Source organism: Molossus molossus, unplaced genomic scaffold (assembly GCF_014108415.1).
Source record: "Molossus molossus isolate mMolMol1 unplaced genomic scaffold, mMolMol1.p scaffold_m16_p_8, whole genome shotgun sequence".
Taxonomy (NCBI): domain Eukaryota; kingdom Metazoa; phylum Chordata; class Mammalia; order Chiroptera; family Molossidae; genus Molossus; species Molossus molossus.
The window spans coordinates 100,766,678-100,784,656 of NW_023425402.1; the positions used below are offsets into that span (position 1 = coordinate 100,766,678).

General features: G+C 43.0%; 1 protein-coding gene across 4 annotated transcripts in view; it reads left to right on the top strand.

The window, feature by feature from the left end:
• The window catches only part of ESR1 (estrogen receptor 1), a 265,106-nt gene that overhangs the window by 224,164 nt on the left and 22,963 nt on the right, over positions 1-17,979 (top strand). For all 4 annotated transcript variants that reach the window (XM_036248186.1, XM_036248187.1, XM_036248188.1 and 1 more), the window contains one exon: positions 11,048-11,181. In XM_036248186.1, coding sequence (XP_036104079.1) covers positions 11,048-11,181 — 134 coding nt within the window. The remainder of the gene's footprint in view (positions 1-11,047; positions 11,182-17,979) is intronic.

The window sequence follows — 17,979 nt, forward strand, 5'->3', positions numbered from 1 at the left end:
AATAGGTATATCAGTTATCTATACTCTGTCTCTGCGATTGGAGGTAGGCTTACAACGACTTTTGCAAAGCTGAAGCCCACCCTTGGAGATTACAGTAGAGAGAGGGAAAGGGAGAATGAGAGTCCCCTTGGCCTTGTTGGGAGATGATGGCGGCAGGAGGGGGGTTGAGTATTGGCAGGGCCTTCATTTGTAAGGGAGTTGGGTATGGGCTTTGATATGTATAATGGCCTTGTGCCCTATGGCAGCCGCTTCCACATGTTAGTGGTCAGTGAGAGAGTGCTTTAGCAGAGTAAATCTCAGAAGGAGGATGTCTTCTTCTTTGACCTGAAAATATCCTGAGGACCCTGCCTGAGAGAAATGGCCACTCCTTTCTTTGATTTCAATGAGCATGGACTCCCTCTAAGAAAGAATCTTTGTAGCTTTTTCCTCCGTTCATTGACAGGCCATTCACTGGCCACTGACAGTGATTGGCTTCTCTTGGCAGTGCCTTATGTATCAAATGGCAACAACAACAAAACTAAACATGGATTTAAGCTAGGAGAGCAGAAAACTTTCTTCCTATAGTCACACTTCCCAGCTTCTTCAGCAAGGTCTTCTTGGGATGTGCCTTCCTTCTGAGAATTTTACATCGCTGAAAGGCAGCTGAATTGCTCCGTGCATTTATTCCCCAAACTCTCAGTGACGATGGCACTGGCTGGCTTTCCGTCTCATAGCAACACTCCTCAAGGTAATGGGCCCAGAGTCATTTCCACGGAAAGTCCAGTCCTTCTGAGTGAGCCATACAGCATGGTTTTTATCTCCCTTTTGTCAAAATAACTCTAAGAGGATGATGTTCTGCTCATATTCTTAAAACTTCTCCTATTGGTTTTTTATTGTATTCCATTTCCCCTGTAATTCTTTACCCAAACACTACCTTTTCAAAGCAAAATTAAGTTTTCTTTTTGGTTAGTTATTTTCATGGTTTTAGCTCATTCACCTTGACATATAGCCCGTGAGAATTAAAGTGCACTAACCTATAAAGCAAAGACTTTGGCCAGATGTCATGAGGTTTACATGCTGACAGGTGTACAGAGGAAAGGGTGGGCATGAGAGATATGCTCTCCTGTAATGGGATAGTTGAGTCCATTCCTGAACGCATCACTGCATTTGTTCAGGATAGTCTTCAGAGGAAAAGACCTCAAACTTGGGGTGGGGTTGGAGGGGTTGAAGAGCCAGAGACAAATGATCCCTGGGTAATTTTTCAAAACAGTAAGACATTTTGTCAACTCTTAGCCATCCATTTAATATTGTACTTGGGTATAACGATAGCAACCTTGGTCTCAATGTTCTTCAAGTTCTACATTTCAGTTATTTAGTGTCTTTTCTACTTGAGTGGACACCATCCCCCTGGGAATTCAGCCACCAGAAATGTCTTCAATTAGAAGCTCCCTCCCTGGGGTACATGCTGTATGGCTTCTACTTCTCCCACCCCTTATTCCTACTTGATCTGCTTTTTAATCTTAGACGGTTAATACCTCCTAATCTTCTATTACAGTTTTCTGATTTCATTTTTCTTGTGGTCCATCCTAAGTTCCAGAAGTAGTCAGTGCAAAACATCCTTCTAGAATCTCTTTCCCTCGAAGTTTTCTCCAGGCCTGAAGGGTCAGTCTTCTACCTTGGGCCACATCCACTATTTACTTTCTTCTCTTCCATCCCCAGGCTACTCAACCTTCCTAAGAAAAGCCAGGATAACATCTTGATGTGCCCAGAAATTCATGCATATCTTTCTTGACTTCTTTCTTTCTTTGCCTAACATTGTGGATCATTCACCCATGTCTGTTGATTCCTCCTTCACAAAGGATTTCCAAACTATTCCTTATTTATCTTTACAACCTTGGTCACTGTCTCATGACATCTCCTCCTTCTTCACGCCCTCAGTCTCTTCCCAGATTCATCTCCTCCCTCACAGTCCTCTGCATACTGATGCCAAATTAATTATATCAAAGCATTTACTTGATCATGTCATCCACTGATGAATTTCAGTGGTCTTTTCTTACATATTTGCTTTCATATGATCTCTTAAGCATTTTTTTAACCACTCCACACACTGTCTATGTTCTCTTTCCAAGTTTCCCTCATTGCAAATACCAAACTACCTGCTGAATTGCTCACCAGTTCCTGAATGTGCCTTATCTTTTTCCACCTCTCAACTTTTACTGATACTATTTACTTATTTATTTGTTTGTTTATTTATTTTTTGGTACGTGCTCCTAGTGGGAACCGAACCCGGGACTCTCTGGTCTGCAGGCCAACGCTCTAACCGCTGAGCCAAACCGGCCAGGGCTACTGATACCATTTAATCTTCCTAGAATTTATTTCCATTTACTCAGCCTATCCTTGGAGACCTACATCAAGTGCCACATACTCTTGACATTCCTAATCATGTCAGTTGGAAGTGATTGGCATCTATAAAGCAAGGTGTCATATGATATATTCCCTCTGATCAGCAAGGAGCTATGTCTATGGAAGGTGAAGCATATCTTTGCACCTTTAGTGAGTTCATGTGTCAGTATGTTGGAAGTGAGCTGGGGCAGGGAGTAATTCCACCCACGCATCTCTTCTGTGTCAAGGGGTACAGGCTTTCGATCATCACAGACATGCCTAAAATTTCAGCTGCTCAATACAATGAAAGTTTGTTTCTGACACAGGTTGCTGTTGAATGTAGGCATTTTCCTTGGCAGGTTACCTTTCCATTCAGAGACCCGGGATTTTCCCGATGTCTGATTCTGCTCTCTACTTGGTCCTGGAACTGCTTGTCATTCAGGTAGTAGATGGGGACAGGGACTAGGGAAGTCATACCTGTCTCTTAACTATTTAATCACAGAAGTGATGTAAATGGTTTCCACTCGCTCTCTATTAGTCAGAATCCAACCATACATCCACCCTAGACTGCAGGGAGGCTGAGAAATGTTGTCTAGGGGATACCCAAGAGGTACACCAAATATATTTTGGTGAATACAGCAGTCTTTGCCACAGTCTTCACTTCTGGTTACCAAATATCCATTTCTTTCACACACAGAACACACCCTATTCTTCCCCAAGGGAACTAGTCCTGAGTTACATCTAGTCACTGCACCGAGCTCCAAGTCCATGGGCTCACAGATTCCCTGTGATGTGCAGTCCACGCCATCAAGCATGGATGTGCCTTTCCTGCTTGGCAGCCTCCACGCACAAATACACTTAATATCCAATGTTGGAGTAAGGGCAGGGTAACCACAATAAAAAAGAAGAAGGAAGAGTTGCATTGCTTTTCATAGCAGTTACGAAATCCAACTGTGTAGAGGCTTCTATTCTGATGCGCCTGAAAATTCTTCCATTAGTCCCTAAATCTTCTATCTGGGGGGGAAAAAAAAGAACCTTCTGTTTTTCTCCGTGAACTTTGGTTTCACCTCTGGGATACTCTTTCTTTCCATTATTCTCCTTGGCTACATCTCAAGTCTGGTGAGAAGCGTGTGCTTTTAGTGAGCTGCCCATGTTCACAGCGCTTCCTGCCAGTGCTCATTCTGGGCCTGCCCCAGTCTTTTTCCAACCTGCTGTCTGAATGAAGAGCACTTCAAGGACCTGCACAGCAGAGCTGGAGGTCAGAAGGATCCTGGGTCCCTGACCAAGGAAAATGCCTACATTGGACATTGATCTGAGTAAGAAATTAACTTTCATTGTGTTGAGCAACTGAAATTTTAGGGTTGAAGGCTTAAACAATCATAGGCTTTTGTTTTTTAGTTCAGGTTTATAATTTTTTTTGGCAGTATGGTTGTCTCAAAACAATAGTAAGCTTTGCCCTGGCCTGGTGGCTCAGTTGGCTGGAACATCATCCTGTACACCAAAAGGTTGCAGGTTAGGGCATATAACTAGGTTGTGGGTTCAATTCCAGGTTGGGGCATGTTTGAGAGGCAACTGATTGATGTTTCTCTTTCTCTCTCTCTCTCAAAAAAAAAAAATCAATAAAAAACAAACAAACCAACAACAACAACAAAAAACGGATCTTCCAGTGAGGATTTTTAAAAAAATAGTAAGCTTCTATTCTTTTTGCTCTTGTCAGTTCCCCAGGTCCATCTGCTTGGAACCACATCCAACGTTGTTTCCTTGACACAGTTCTCAAGTCTGATGTCTTATTTGCTTCTTTGTCATGTGGCCTCTCCCTCATCATTCACGGGTGACTCTCCTGAGACTATTTGAAACAATAGGCTCAGGTGGGAGTGTTACACCCTATGACTCTCACCCTCTACCACCCGAGGCTCTGCATACAAGTTAATTTGTAACCGGAGAAGTCTCATTGGACCTTTCAGACCCAGAGCCCTTTGTGATTTCATCTCTTAACATTTCATGGCCAGAAGCAGTTGGCTTTTCCAAACATCCTTGGCATGATTCCGTTCCCTTCAGCTTCTGCTTGAGAACCATTCACCTCTTGCTTGAGCTCACCTCTTTTTTGCAATCCTCTCTACAGGCAGCCGTAGGGCTCACCACACACAGTCACTCTGACTCTGTTCTCTTCCCCAGGCATGCGGTTGGCTGTCCACGTTAATTCAGACCAGTTTTCCCAGATGTTTTGCAATGTCAAAACAGAGCTCTCTAGCTTGCTATATTTGTTTCATGCTATTTGGCATTAAGGCAGTAAACATTAAAAAAATTTTTTTTTCTTTATTGATTTTAGAGAGAGAGGAAAGGAGAGGGAGAGAGAGACAGAAACATCGATGAAAGAGAACATCGATTGGCTTCCTCCTGCATGCCCCACACTGGGGATTTGACCTACAATCTGGCCATGTGCCCTGACCAGGAATTGAAATGGTGACCTCTTTCTTGGTGCATGGGTCAACGCTCAACCACTGAGCCATACTGACCATGTGGGGGTAAACATTTTTTATGGCAGCACCCCACTTCCACTCCCCATTTCTTTCTTTCTTTCTTTTTTTTTTAATCCTTACCTGAGAACATTTTTCCATTTATTTTCAGACAGAGTGGGGAGGGGGAAAGAAACATCAATGTGAGAAAGACACATCAATTGGTTGCCTCCCACATGACCCCGACCAGGGCCAGGGACCAAACTACAGCCGAGATACATGCCCTTGACCAGAATTGAACCCACCATTCTTTGGTCCTTGAGCCAACACTCTAACCACTGAGCAAGACTGGCCAGGGCAGTACCCATTTCTTTATTGATCCATATAAGCTAACAGCTGAATCAACTAACCACCATATTTTAATGGCTTAATTATTTCTAATTCAACTTACAATGCAATGTGGGAGGTTCTGTCTATATGCTCATTTAGGCACAGAGTTAAGTAATCGGGTCCAGGTCAGATAATTGGTAAATAGACGCACCAAGATTGAACCCAGGCAGTTGGATGCCAGCGTCTTAACCACTTTTATCAGCTTTGGGATACAGCCACTGCAATTTTGCATCATTGAAGATCTATTGCTTACAATTTGCCATGGTAAATGGTGATGATATGTGGAACAATACTTTGCTATTTTGTTCCACATGTCAAAGAGTTGTATGTGTAAACTTCTTGATCATACAAATAATTATGGACTCACAGCATTGCAGAGCATGTGCTGAGAGATTTTGTAGCAGCAAAGCTACAGAAGCTCTTTAAATGCAACTAAACCTGCCACTATTGATTTTAAATAGCATCTTGATTTGTAATCTTTTTACTCACCATCCTATCCTTTTCTCTGGACAATAAATTAAATGTGTGATGTAGATCTCCTGGGCTTTTTGTTTGTCTCTAGAAAGAGAGGCTAAGGGGTAACTTTACATTTTGTACGATAATTTTTGAAGATATACAAGGACAATTTTGACCTGCACACTCTCATTAGAATTCTTTATTTCCCTGGTAGAGGACTAGGTAGGTACCTAAGGGCTTCTGAAAAACAAGCTTTCATTTCTATAGAGGAGAAACTTCCAGGATATTCTAGGAACAAATGCTCTTGCAAATCCTGATTCCCCCCCATCGTGTAAGTGCCAGTGGACTGCATTTGAAGAGCGCAAGGAGCAGAACAAGGTTTCCCCACAGGGGGATTTGCACGCTCTGAGCACCAGATGTAATTGGTGGAGGATTCCTTGCTGCTGGCTGTCACGTCTCACAGCGGGGGTCGGGGGCTGGGCTGCTTGCGTAACTATTCCCCACCTATGACTAAAGCTGTGCTTCCTTAAAAAATAAATCTTTTTCTTTGTATCCCATGTATTTCTCAGCCTCAGGAGCACCTCATGGATTTAAACTAATCTTAACATTACTTAGTAATGTTACCGCTAAATTCTTGGTAGTCAACCCATTTCTGATGCTGTTGATTTATCTGTTCCATCTGAAGTTGAGTTGAGGCTCTAGTCTGATTGGCTCTCTGAAGTTAGGATAGAATACTTTGGAAGGACTTTGACAATGAAGCCCTGACCCCAAGGTGTAATAGCTTCAGTGGACAATAAAGGGTTCCTCTGTACCGGGCAGGGATCAAGTGTCTGTCCAACCAGCAAGGTTCACATAGATTTGTTCCTGCTCTTAGGGTGCTTAGTCCTCTGCACACTGGCTCATATGACAAGCGCTTTTCACCTGTGATGATGCTAGAGCGAGACCTACAGATACAGTGTAATCAGTCAGTCATTTCCATGCAGGCAACATTGTGCTGATTTACCGAAAATATCATCAGGGTCAACAAAGAACATAGTATTTATTTATTTTACTAACAGAGGAGGGGCACAAGTGTTTAGACCAAGTGAGTCTTTCCCATGGAAAGGATAGTGAGTTCATTCTTATGAAGACATCAGCATGAAGTTCGTCTAGCCTTCTAGGGCACTACTTAGAAAATTGAACTTCAGTGGAATAAATGTTCCCCCAGGAGCCCTCGAAGTTGAGACTCCCAGCAGCAAACATGAAGCACTTCTCTTTGCATGAAAGTAAGCCCCAGGGTCCTCCCATCTTAATGTCTCAATGATTTATACTTAACGTGTGCTCCCCCAGCGTCTTCTAAAGAAAACACAGCTCCCCCCGCATGCGTGGGCACGCACACACACATGGGGGGGGGGGGGGGAGGAGGAGAGAGGGACAAAGAGAGGGAGGGGGAGAAAGGGAGAGGGAGAGGGAGAACTGACTCAAACTGAATCAAATGGTTTAGGGATGCACCATACCTGAGGGCTCGGTCTATGGCTCCCAGTTTGTGCCGCAGAGCAAGGGGCAAGTCTTGAGTTGCGGACAAGTCATGACTGCTGGCGAGAAATAACAGGATATCCAGTGAGAACTGCTGAGAAGAACGCACTCTTGCTCGAAGGGTTAAGAACAAGCTTCTCGAGAGAAAATGTGGGACTATTAAAAGGGACAAGAAGAACTGAGCACCGTTAAGACTCCACTCTCGGTTTCTGAACTGAACTTTTGCTCACAGCAGGTGAACACAGGCTCCCTCCCACTCTGAGAGCTGCTCCCCTGCTGATGCGCAGTCTGTTAAGTAAACAGAGACTTTATACTGAGAAAGGAACATTTCTCTATTTGGGCTATGAGTTTTTATTTTTAAAGCTTTATCCTCCAAACATTTTCCCCTATCCTTGTTTATTTTTTCACTAGAAAGAAAATGTGCTACTTAAAAAAAAATTTTTTGAACTATAGGATAAGAAAACTTACTTCTAGTATCCTCTTTCTGATGAAGGTGAACTCTCCCCTTGGTGTGACCACTGTCCCCGCTGTCCCCCATCTTGAGCAACGTAGCGTTTAACATTTCCTTCTGCCTGTGTAGCGCTTACATGCACCTGGATTTCCACAGTCAAAGCAAAATACACCACAGCAATTGTTTCCTGGGTACTTCAGGGGCAAGGCCAGCCTCTCCCTTGACATCTATGGTTCTATTTATTTACCAATGTCTATAACTTATAGTTAAATATAGACCCTGCTGTATGCTACATACCATTCTAAGTACTTTAAATAAAACCTCATTTACTTTCATACAAGAATATTATGACAGCCCAGCTGGTGTGGCTCAGTGGTTGAGCATCGATGACCCACGCACCAAGAGTTTGCCGGTTCGATTCCTGGTCAGGGCACATGCCCAGGTTGTGGGTCGAATCCCTGGAGGAAGCCATGCAGGAGGCGGCCAATCGATGTTCTCTCTCATCGATGTTTCCATCTCTCTCCCTCTCCCTTCTTCTCTCTCTAAAAAATCAATAAAGAAAAAAAAAAAAGAATATTATGACAATGCTTCACTATTGATGTGGGTTAAATTTAGGGAGATTGATATTATTTGTAAGAGGCTTTCTAGGCCTTTTCTGGGGTATGTATTGGTGTGTTGCACCTTCCTGCTTGTCTGCCTTGTCGGTCAATATTCTGGATCTCCTTATTAACAAGGCCCATGGCTTCCTTCTCGGTACCTGGTGGCTAGTGCAAAGCCTTCATAATGGGCCCTCAAAAAGTCTTTCTGAATGAATGGAAGTGAAGCAAGAAAAGAAGACAGAGAAAATCTCATTGTTGGAATTCTTTCTTCTGATGTAGGTGGTAGCGTTTGACTAAATAGTTTTGAGATCTAATTCCCTCATTTGGAAAATGGGAATAATAACATCAACCTTAGGGGGCAGTTGTAAGAAGTAAATACATTTATTAAAAGTATTTAATAACTAGCATATTTCAAGTCAGTGTGTAAAAGATGGTTTATCCCATAAGGATGTTAAGAAAACTAGCTGCCTGGGAAAAATAGTAAACAGAATCCCTGTCTCACATCTTACATCATAGTAAATGCCAAATGAAAGTTGCACAACTCTGGGAATTTAGCAAAATCTTTAAATGGATTATATAGTGAGTGATTATATCTCAATAAAGTGTATATAAAAAATAAAATCCAGAAGATCAAAGATTTAAACATAAAAAGTATATACTAGAGCTATACAAAAAAAACAAAAACATATAGTTGTTTTAAAATATGTTATTGGAAGAGAGATGACCTTTTCAAGTAAGACATACTATTCTAAAGCCATAAATAAAAAGTTGATAAATTTGATTATCTAGTAATTAAATGTTTTGGAGAAGAAAAATACTAGGAACCAAATCAAAAGAAAAACCTGCCAAACCATTAGAAAACCACTGAAAGCACATAGGTTAAAGTGATAATTACTACAATATATAAAGAGCTTTTAAGAATCAATGTGAAAATGACTAATATCCAACAAAAAGATAGGCAAGGGATAAAAGGAGGTCTCTCAGAGAAAGAGCTTATACCAGTATATTTTCCTATCAACATCCTATTGGTACAAGCTCTTTGGAAGCAATAATTGAACTACTTATCAAAATTAAAAAATACCTAAGTCCTCTGATATAGCAATTCCACTTCTAAGAATTTATTCTATAGCTGTTTATACATGTGCCCAAAGACATAAGCATAAGGGTTATCATTGTATGAGATATCTGTAATGGCAAAACACTTGAAACCAAACCACATGTCAAACAATAAAAAAGTGTTAAGGAAATTACAGCCTTTCTTTCAGTGAAAACCTATGCAGTTGCTAAAAACAGTTGATGAAGAACTCCAAGAGAGATTAATTGAAAACAAAACAAAATAAGGTGCTGGACAATGTGTTTAGTGTCCATGTTTTAAATTTGTATACATTTCACAAATATATCTTTGCATATGCATAAAATATTCTAACTTCTTCCTGTCCCCTTCCAACACATCATGCCCCAAATCCAGCTTGTGAACAAAAAGATGAATAAATTGCTTTCACATGTATGACCTCATTTGATTTCTGCAACGACTCTAGGCAAATGATACTAAGACAGTCATTTCTTTTTAAAATATTACATGTTATGAATTTCCTGTCATGTTATGAAGGTCAAATCCTGAGGCCAAGGCTCTGGTGTATAGGGAGAAGCCTACACTTCCTATAATAATGTAGGCCAGTCCTCGTCACCTGACCTTCTTCTTTCCCACATTAATTTCTCTCCTTCCAGCACGCTGCTCCATGATTTCACTCTGGTCCTCCTTTTCACATACGGGACCAACTTCCAATGATATTTTCACACTTCTGCTCAATGAAACACTACATTCTCTTAAAATGTCTACTCAGATGCCACCTACTAAACAAATTCTCACCTGCCATCCTGGACAACATCAATAGTCCCGGCCCGACTAGAGCCCATAGTTTTAGAATTTCTTCTCAATTTCCAAAGTACTTTATATAAGTCTGTTATACTTGATTATGTTATTTCAAGGCCACGAACATATTGAAAGTAGAGGCCCTGTTTTTATTCCCATAACTACTACAATATCTAGAATACAGTAGCAGATCAGGAAATATTTTATTAAAAAAATAATTTAGAAAACCCTAAAGACTCCATCAAAAATCTACTAGACTTAACAAATGAATTTGGCAAAGTAGCAGGATACCAAATTAACGTCAAGAAATCGACGTCATTCGTATACACCAATGATGAACTTACAGCAAGAGAAACTGAAAAAACAATCCCATTTATCATCGCGGCAAAAATATTAAGATACCTGAATCTTAACAATTTTTTTATTACCCATATGTTGAAGAACACTCTAATTATTGGGGGAGATTTGGGAATTAAACAATATATCTCTTTTAAAAAAATGAAATGAAAGTGATTTGTTGATTAAAAAATCCTTTTGGCCCTGGCTGATTTGGCTCAGTGGTTAGAGCGTCGGCCTGTGGTCCAGAGAGACCGGGTTCGGTTCCTGCTAAGGGCATGTACCTCGGTTGCAGTTTGGCCCTGGCCCTGGATGGGTCGTGCAGGTGGCAACCACTCGATGTGTCCCTTTCACGTCGATGTTTCTCTCTCTCTCTCTCCCTCCCACTCTATCTGAACAAAAAATGGAAAAATGTCCTCGGGTGACGATAAAAAAAAAAATCTTTTTGACTTGCCTTCTAGAATTTGAATGACTGTCCATGCTTCATAAACAGAATGGCAGCCATTTTTGGATACAGTGTTGAAACCAGTAGATTTTTACGAATGTGAACCTTATCGCATCTCCTGGAGACTTCTCTGTCCTTTAATACTCATTTCCTGTGTCTTCCTAGGAACCAGGGGAAGTGTGTGGAGGGCATGGTGGAGATATTTGACATGCTGCTGGCTACATCGTCTCGGTTTCGCATGATGAACCTCCAGGGAGAGGAGTTTGTGTGCCTCAAATCCATCATTTTGCTTAATTCTGGTGAGTTAATAGCATGGGAGAACTTAAAGCTGGGTTACTGAAAGAAATATTTATTTGTATTTTCAACCAGATACAAGCTACCTGCTACAAAGACATAATCATAAATTGAAGAAAATAACAAACAGACATTTAAAATAACCTGCTGTCAATGTAGACTACTTATTGAGGTGGAACCTCAGTGGTCAAATATGATCAATGGAAAAAAAACCAAAACTGGACATTGAATCTAATGGCCTTTTTTATTGAAAAAGTTGCATCTTTTCATAGATATTGGGGATGTTTTTATTAAAATTGTTCATGTATATAGACAGATGGCTGTTGATAGTTAACAAGTAGACCAAGTGACCTTGTTAAGAAACTGTGACCAATTCCAAGCTCCAGATCATAAGAAGCTTATTTGAGACAGACCATGTTTTTGGTCAAAACCGATTACCTGAAAAGTAGAACTGGCTCAGATACAGAAAATCCTGGTCCTAAAATGGAGGAAGATGGAATGCAGGACATTGGTCCAGCTGAAAGGGAGGTTTTCATGGGTCTATGGTGTCTAAGTCAACTGTCCCTTCCTGTTTATTCATTGGACAGAACTGAGCTGAGAGTGGCATTTTTTTTTTTATTTTTTTATAGTGAGGTTGGCTGTTTTAGAAAGAGTCACTCCAGGTCACTCAGATGGAAACTATGGCTGAGCCGGACTCCTCCCAGCCCCCTCAGTATTTGGACCTAAGCACTAGTTCTCCAGTCTGCGGGACCTGAAACTCAATCATTGTTGCCAGGCTGCACTGTCAAAACCCTTAACCTGGACCTTTACCCCCGACCCACACCCCTACTTCGTGCCACAGACCTCAGTCCTACGTAGAAATCATAGCTGTTTTAAAGCCCTGGCCCCGCATGGCCGGTGTGGCTCAGTGGATTGAGCATCGTCCCATGGACAGAGAGGTCCCGGTTTGATTCCTGGTCAGGTCACTTGTCCAGGTTTTGGGCTCAGTCGCCAGTAGGGGGCGTGCAGGAGGCAGCCGATCGATGTTTCTCTCTCATATCAATGTTGCTATATCTCTTTCCCTAAAAAAAATTAAAAAAAAAAAGCCCTGGCCTGATTTAGATTTCCTTTCTTACACCATTAGGTACCATCTCAAACTTCCCAATAACTGAACAGTTTGTCTTGATCACATGTAGAGAATCAGTACTTCTTTGTCTTTTCAGATGTTTCCTCTTTTCCTGATGAAACACAGTCCCTTCCCACCTCCCCTGACAATTTTCCACTTTTCTTCCCCACCAATGCTAGTGACCTGTATCACTTACTGGCCATCATAGTAATCATTCTCACTTATCAACAGATAAATGGAAATCTGTACTATTACACTAGACAAGGATTGAATTGCGGAATGAAGTTACATTAAAAATAATGTGATCTACACTAAGGAAGTGATTACGACTCCATTCAAGTTTCTGATTCTACTCACATGCATTGTGCTTTTCATTTTAGTCGTTTGTCCTGTACATCAAAGGGTCCAGACCCCTCAATGGCTCTTTACTGGATGAGCATTCTGGGAAGAGTGCCACTCGGCTGCCCGGTGCCAGGCCCTGAACCCGCTCCTCCTGTGGTGGAGGGCTGGCACATGTGGACAGCTTCCATGTGGGCGATCTGTTAACTTCAGGGGGAGCTGGCCTGCCACGTGCTGGGATGTGTCCCCACTTTTACCAGGAAATAATACCCCAGACAGAAAGTGAAATTAGCCAGAGTTGTATAATCAATACACGTAGATGCTGTGATCTTGGTAACCAAAAATATTTCCTTTAGACCCTTATAACTTTTTCCTACATTACTGTCCTGTTCCTATGATTCGGTGTTTTTTGTTTTTTGTTTTTGTTTTTGTTTTTAATAGTAAGTAAAAAAAAAAAAAAAAAAAAAAAGGCAAGACTGCTCGGCTGGTGTGGTTCAGTGGACTGAGCATCCTCCCATGGACTGATAGAACTCAGTTCGATTCCCGGTCAGGGCACATGCCCAGGTTGTGGGCTGAATCCCCAGTGGGGGGCATGCAGGAGGCAGCCAGTTGATGTTCTCTCTCATCAATGTTTCCATCTCTCTCCCCCTCTCCCTTCCAATAAAGAAAAAATCAATAAAGAAAAAAATTAAAAGAAATCAATAAAAACATATTTTTAAAAAAGGCAAGACTTTTTCCATCAAAATATTGGATTCAGAGACCCACGTTTTTTAAATCCCAAAGGAAAAATCTTTCAGCCCTCACAAGAAAGTCTTTTGTTAAAGATTGGCATCAGAATCTCATAATAGGATTTCCCACTACAAAATTTCAACCTCCACCTGACTCCCCCTCGCACTAGTTCAACGTTCCTGCTGGATCTTTGTTCTTTCTCCCTCGTCTCAGGATCTGCTGTGAGCAACCCCACACTTGAAGGGTTGGACCACTATTTTGGAAATGCAAGGCATTGTTCACTGACGAAGTTAACAGGTGTCTTTTTCTTGAGACATCAGGGTGGCAGCTGGTCTTTTCTCTCAAGGATGGTGCTGCTGGCTTGAGAGCAGTAACAAAACAGAAGCTGTCTCCCAACCTTTAAAAAGCAAAATCACTTTTTCCACTTCCAAAGTGAGCTATGTTTCCCAAAAGCAAATCTGCTGCTGAGCACAGCTCCTTGTGTCGCATATAATTTCTGAGAAGCAGAATAAAGAGGACGGTACGTTGAAACAGAACAGTATGGTCTAGAGCCTTTTTCAGAGTAAAGAAGAAGCAGTTGGTCAGATGACGGTTACCATCATCCCCTCTCATGGGACGACAGAGTGGTTCTGATTCCAGGAATCTCTGACAGAAGGCCAGCCGGAAATGGTCAGGGAGCCTGAGCTAGAACATGCTCTTCTGATCCCTGGCAAAGCAGACCCCTGTGAACGGAAGACCCTGGGGTCTCGTGTGGCCCTCTTGTCCTCAAGGTCTGAGAAGGGTGTGTCTACGTTGGCCTTGACTTTGGAGCAGAGCTCCCCGGGGAGTTGAACGTTGTTGTGAAGACCTGCTAGGAATTCTTTTCTGGAAGTCTTGAGAGGGTCTCCCAAATGCCAAAATTGCCACAGGAAGCCCTTTTCACAGCTCTTTGGGCGTGGGAGAGACTTGTCATGATTTCTGCCTCATTTGGAAGAGTTTATTACTTTGCTGGCGAAGGCCTAGAATCATCCATAGGACAAAATCTGTTTTTCCATTCCCTACCAAAGGACAGAGGCGTTCCTGGTTAATCCAAAAATGCTGTAGCAAAATCAGGGCGTCCTGAGAGCTGGCTGGACAGAGCTCCAGAGCAGGGCAGACGGATGGAGCAGGCGGGTGCCTCACAGAGGCTGTGCGGGGGGGCGGGGGCTGGGCACAGAGGGGCTGGACAGAAGCTCTGCTCACCGTGCGTCTTCCACACAGTGTGACTTCAGTTCCTTTTTATAATTCCAATATTTCTGATTCCTCCAGGTCCTTCTCAGGTCTCACCTCACTCAGGAAATCTACTACCCAGGTCCAGAATGAGCTTTTGTTCTCTGGACTATTGTCATTCTTACAGTCAGTACCACACAATCTAGCATTTGGTCAGTGGGTTGCCTGATTTCATTCATTCATTTAATCCAGTTCATTGACTGAATTCATATTACTACAAACTTTATGCCAAATATATGAATATGTATGACTCAGTATTTAAGGACATTTTTATTTTAACCTGGATTGGTTCTTTATGCCTGCATGTCCGAATTTCCCGAGAAACCATCAATGTGCTTTTGTATGCCTCTCAGCCTTTAGCCTGAGAACTGTCAACAAGTGTTATACCATCCAGTCACTTACTGGACGCTTCTTTGCAGGGCATGACCAGGAGGACCTGGCAAAGTCCCCACGTTCCATGCTGTTTCTGCTGCTATAAAACATATCAACCTTTCTCAGTGTACTGTAGACCTAGATAATATCAACCTATTAAATGGGAAAACAGTGCCCATCTCCTTGGGTTATTGTGAGCTAAAGGGGAAATTGTGTATAAATTGTCTAATGTGGTTCATGGAACATAGCAGACCCTCAATCAATGACTGTCATCATCCCTCCTGAGAATCTCTGGCTTAAATGGGGGCCGTTCATTCCTTTTTTTCAATATAATTAAGTGCTTTTACTTTGAAGGCTTCCTGCTTGACTTCGCAAATATGCGGGACTCCAGGTTAATGCTCACTATACAGCTTTTGACTGTTCCCCCGAGAGTTTGTTATTGTGCGTTTAATTATATTGAGAGAAATTTTAGAGCCAGACTTATCTTGTGGATAATAATTATGTGTTATTTGAACCTCAATAGTGGCTGAGCTCAAGGAAAACCGAGGTGAACCTCTGGCCATCATCTCACACTCACTTGGCTGCGGCCCGTCCTCACCCCACATGTGACCCTCTACACCCCTTGGAATCCGCTCCTGTTTAGAACAAAACTGTTTCTGTGAGCGGTTTTCATGACTCAGAAAAATTCGTATGTCAAAGCTTAATAAGTATAAATCTATAATATCTAATAAATGGTCTGGCCTTACAATGAACTTGAATACTTATATCTCCCCCTTTTCTGAAGCCCTGTCTGACCACGGTTCTTTATATTTTCTAATAATTCCAAAGAGTCTCGCACACTTCACTCCCCGGTAACTTTATCCGGCTGGCTCCCTGGAGAGCCCGTCACCCCGACTCGGCGTCTCTGTCTCACAGCCGATCCGCTATCCTCTCGGGACTCGCACAGCAACCCCGGACACCGGGAGGTCTTCTCTGTGTCCTCTGGACCCCGTGTTACCTTCAGCGGGCACGCCTGTTGCTCCCGAAACATCTTAGGCTATAGAAATGCCGGCCCCTTGATCACCTGCTCGTCCCAGGCTGATCTTCAGACAGCATCTCTCTTTCCAGTGATGCGTGGAGAGGAGCCGACAGTGCCGAGCTAAGGAGCTAAGGAGACAGCGAACGGTGGCTCCTCTGAGCCGCGCGCCCGCTGTGCGCGTGCAGGGAAGGGGTGCGGCTGGCCGACCGCAGCGTGGCCTGCGCTGGCAGCTAGAAAGAGCACCAGCCTTGTCTGTCACCCGGTCTTGCTGGGGTTTTGTGGCATATCTGGTCCTCTCGGCGCCTCGATGAAACATATGCTAAAGCGGAGAGGCCATCCTCCCGCCAGGAAAGCGTTTATTTCATGGAAAATTCTAATAGGCTGTCATTACAAAGAATGTTCCCTTTTTCCAGAACTGAATTCTTTGCACTCTTATTTATGAGACAAATTAAGAGCATTGATCTTTTTCGGTTTAGAAATAAGACAACGATTCAAAGTCCATACGTTTAGATAAGAGAACATTTTAGAAACACACGGACTGTGAACACTCAGGATCGTTCATTCTCAGCCGCGGAAGGTGCCTGACAGGAGCGGGCCCTGGAGTCTGCAAACAGGCACATTGTCAGCTGTGCCCATTGTCACAGTGAAGAAATTTATAATTGTATCAGTCTCCTGAGTTCTTTATGAGGCCAACCTTCCTCTCCAGGGTGCCGGCTTATTGTTACTATTTCGAGATAAAGGGCACTTCATGGCTGTTCAGGGGTTCATTGTCTTCCTCTGGTTGACTTCATTCCGTAGGCAGCCACTCAACTCACTCAACTGCAGGCACCTTTTCCTGCTGCCGACTTCTGGTGAGACCCGAAACCAGCCTTGTGGGCTCCGCTAATGTCCCGAGACCTTGGTGTGGCATGGGCTTTGTTAGCAGAGGGGCCTGCGTTCAACAGGCATCTCTGCCCCTCACTGTGCTGAGCTGCTTCGCTGAGCCTCAGGGGCAAAATGGAAACAATGGAACCAACTCACCAAGTTGTTGTGACTGTCAAGAGAATGGCCATACAGAGCCTGGCATGTAATAGATGCTTTATCCATGCTCGGAAATACAAACCCGTCCCTGGCTTTTGACTCGACGAAAAAAAATGTGCTATGTCTTTCGTAGCAGATAACACATTCCTGCCTGGAATTTCTGAAGGGGGATTTCACTCCTCACTTTTGGGGATGAAACATTGCATTTTCACAACAAAGATGTCCTTCTTATGAATGGAGTAGTCTCAGGTCCCAGATGGGGAACATGCTTGTTCCTGAATCTTGTTGGATCTTCTAAGGAACTGGGAAGTCAACCAGGTTCCTGTGACCTAGGAAAGGCTCGGAGGGTCCTGCTGGGAGCTCCCGGGAGCGGGTAAAGGCAGCAGCCATTGGGAGGCTACAAGTTCTTGCGACGCTCTGGATATTAGGAGCAATGTTCTGTTCTTGTTGAGAACCCCGGGGGAGCACCGACGAAAGGGGAAGCCATGTCTGAGGTCCTGATTGAAGGACCATGTGACCCTCCTTCTCTATAGTCCAGAAATTATGAAAATAGGTATCCTTAAATTTGAATAATGTAGGGACCCATTTCAAAAGGGAGAATATGCCACAGACCCCCGCCCCCAGTGCTGACTTAATATGTTCTCTGTGTTATAATGCTGCTTAAATAGTAGTAACCATGTTTATTATTGAAATGAACAATGGAGTATAAGCTCTAAGTGTATAAGATCTTACATAAACACACAGCAAATTCACAAATTGAATGCTAAAAACTAGAAGGCAAAGTGATAATGTTTTGGAGAAATCGAGTCGCTGTTTGCCCCTCCTGGGCAGCCCTCTGGTCTGCTCCTCCGCCAGGCGCTCGCTCAGCCTCCCCTGCTTGTCTGCGTTCAGAGTGACCGCGAGACCTCTGCTCACACACTCGCCGGGACGTCATCTGGTGTTGGCAAGCGTGCATCATGTATGCGTTTCATT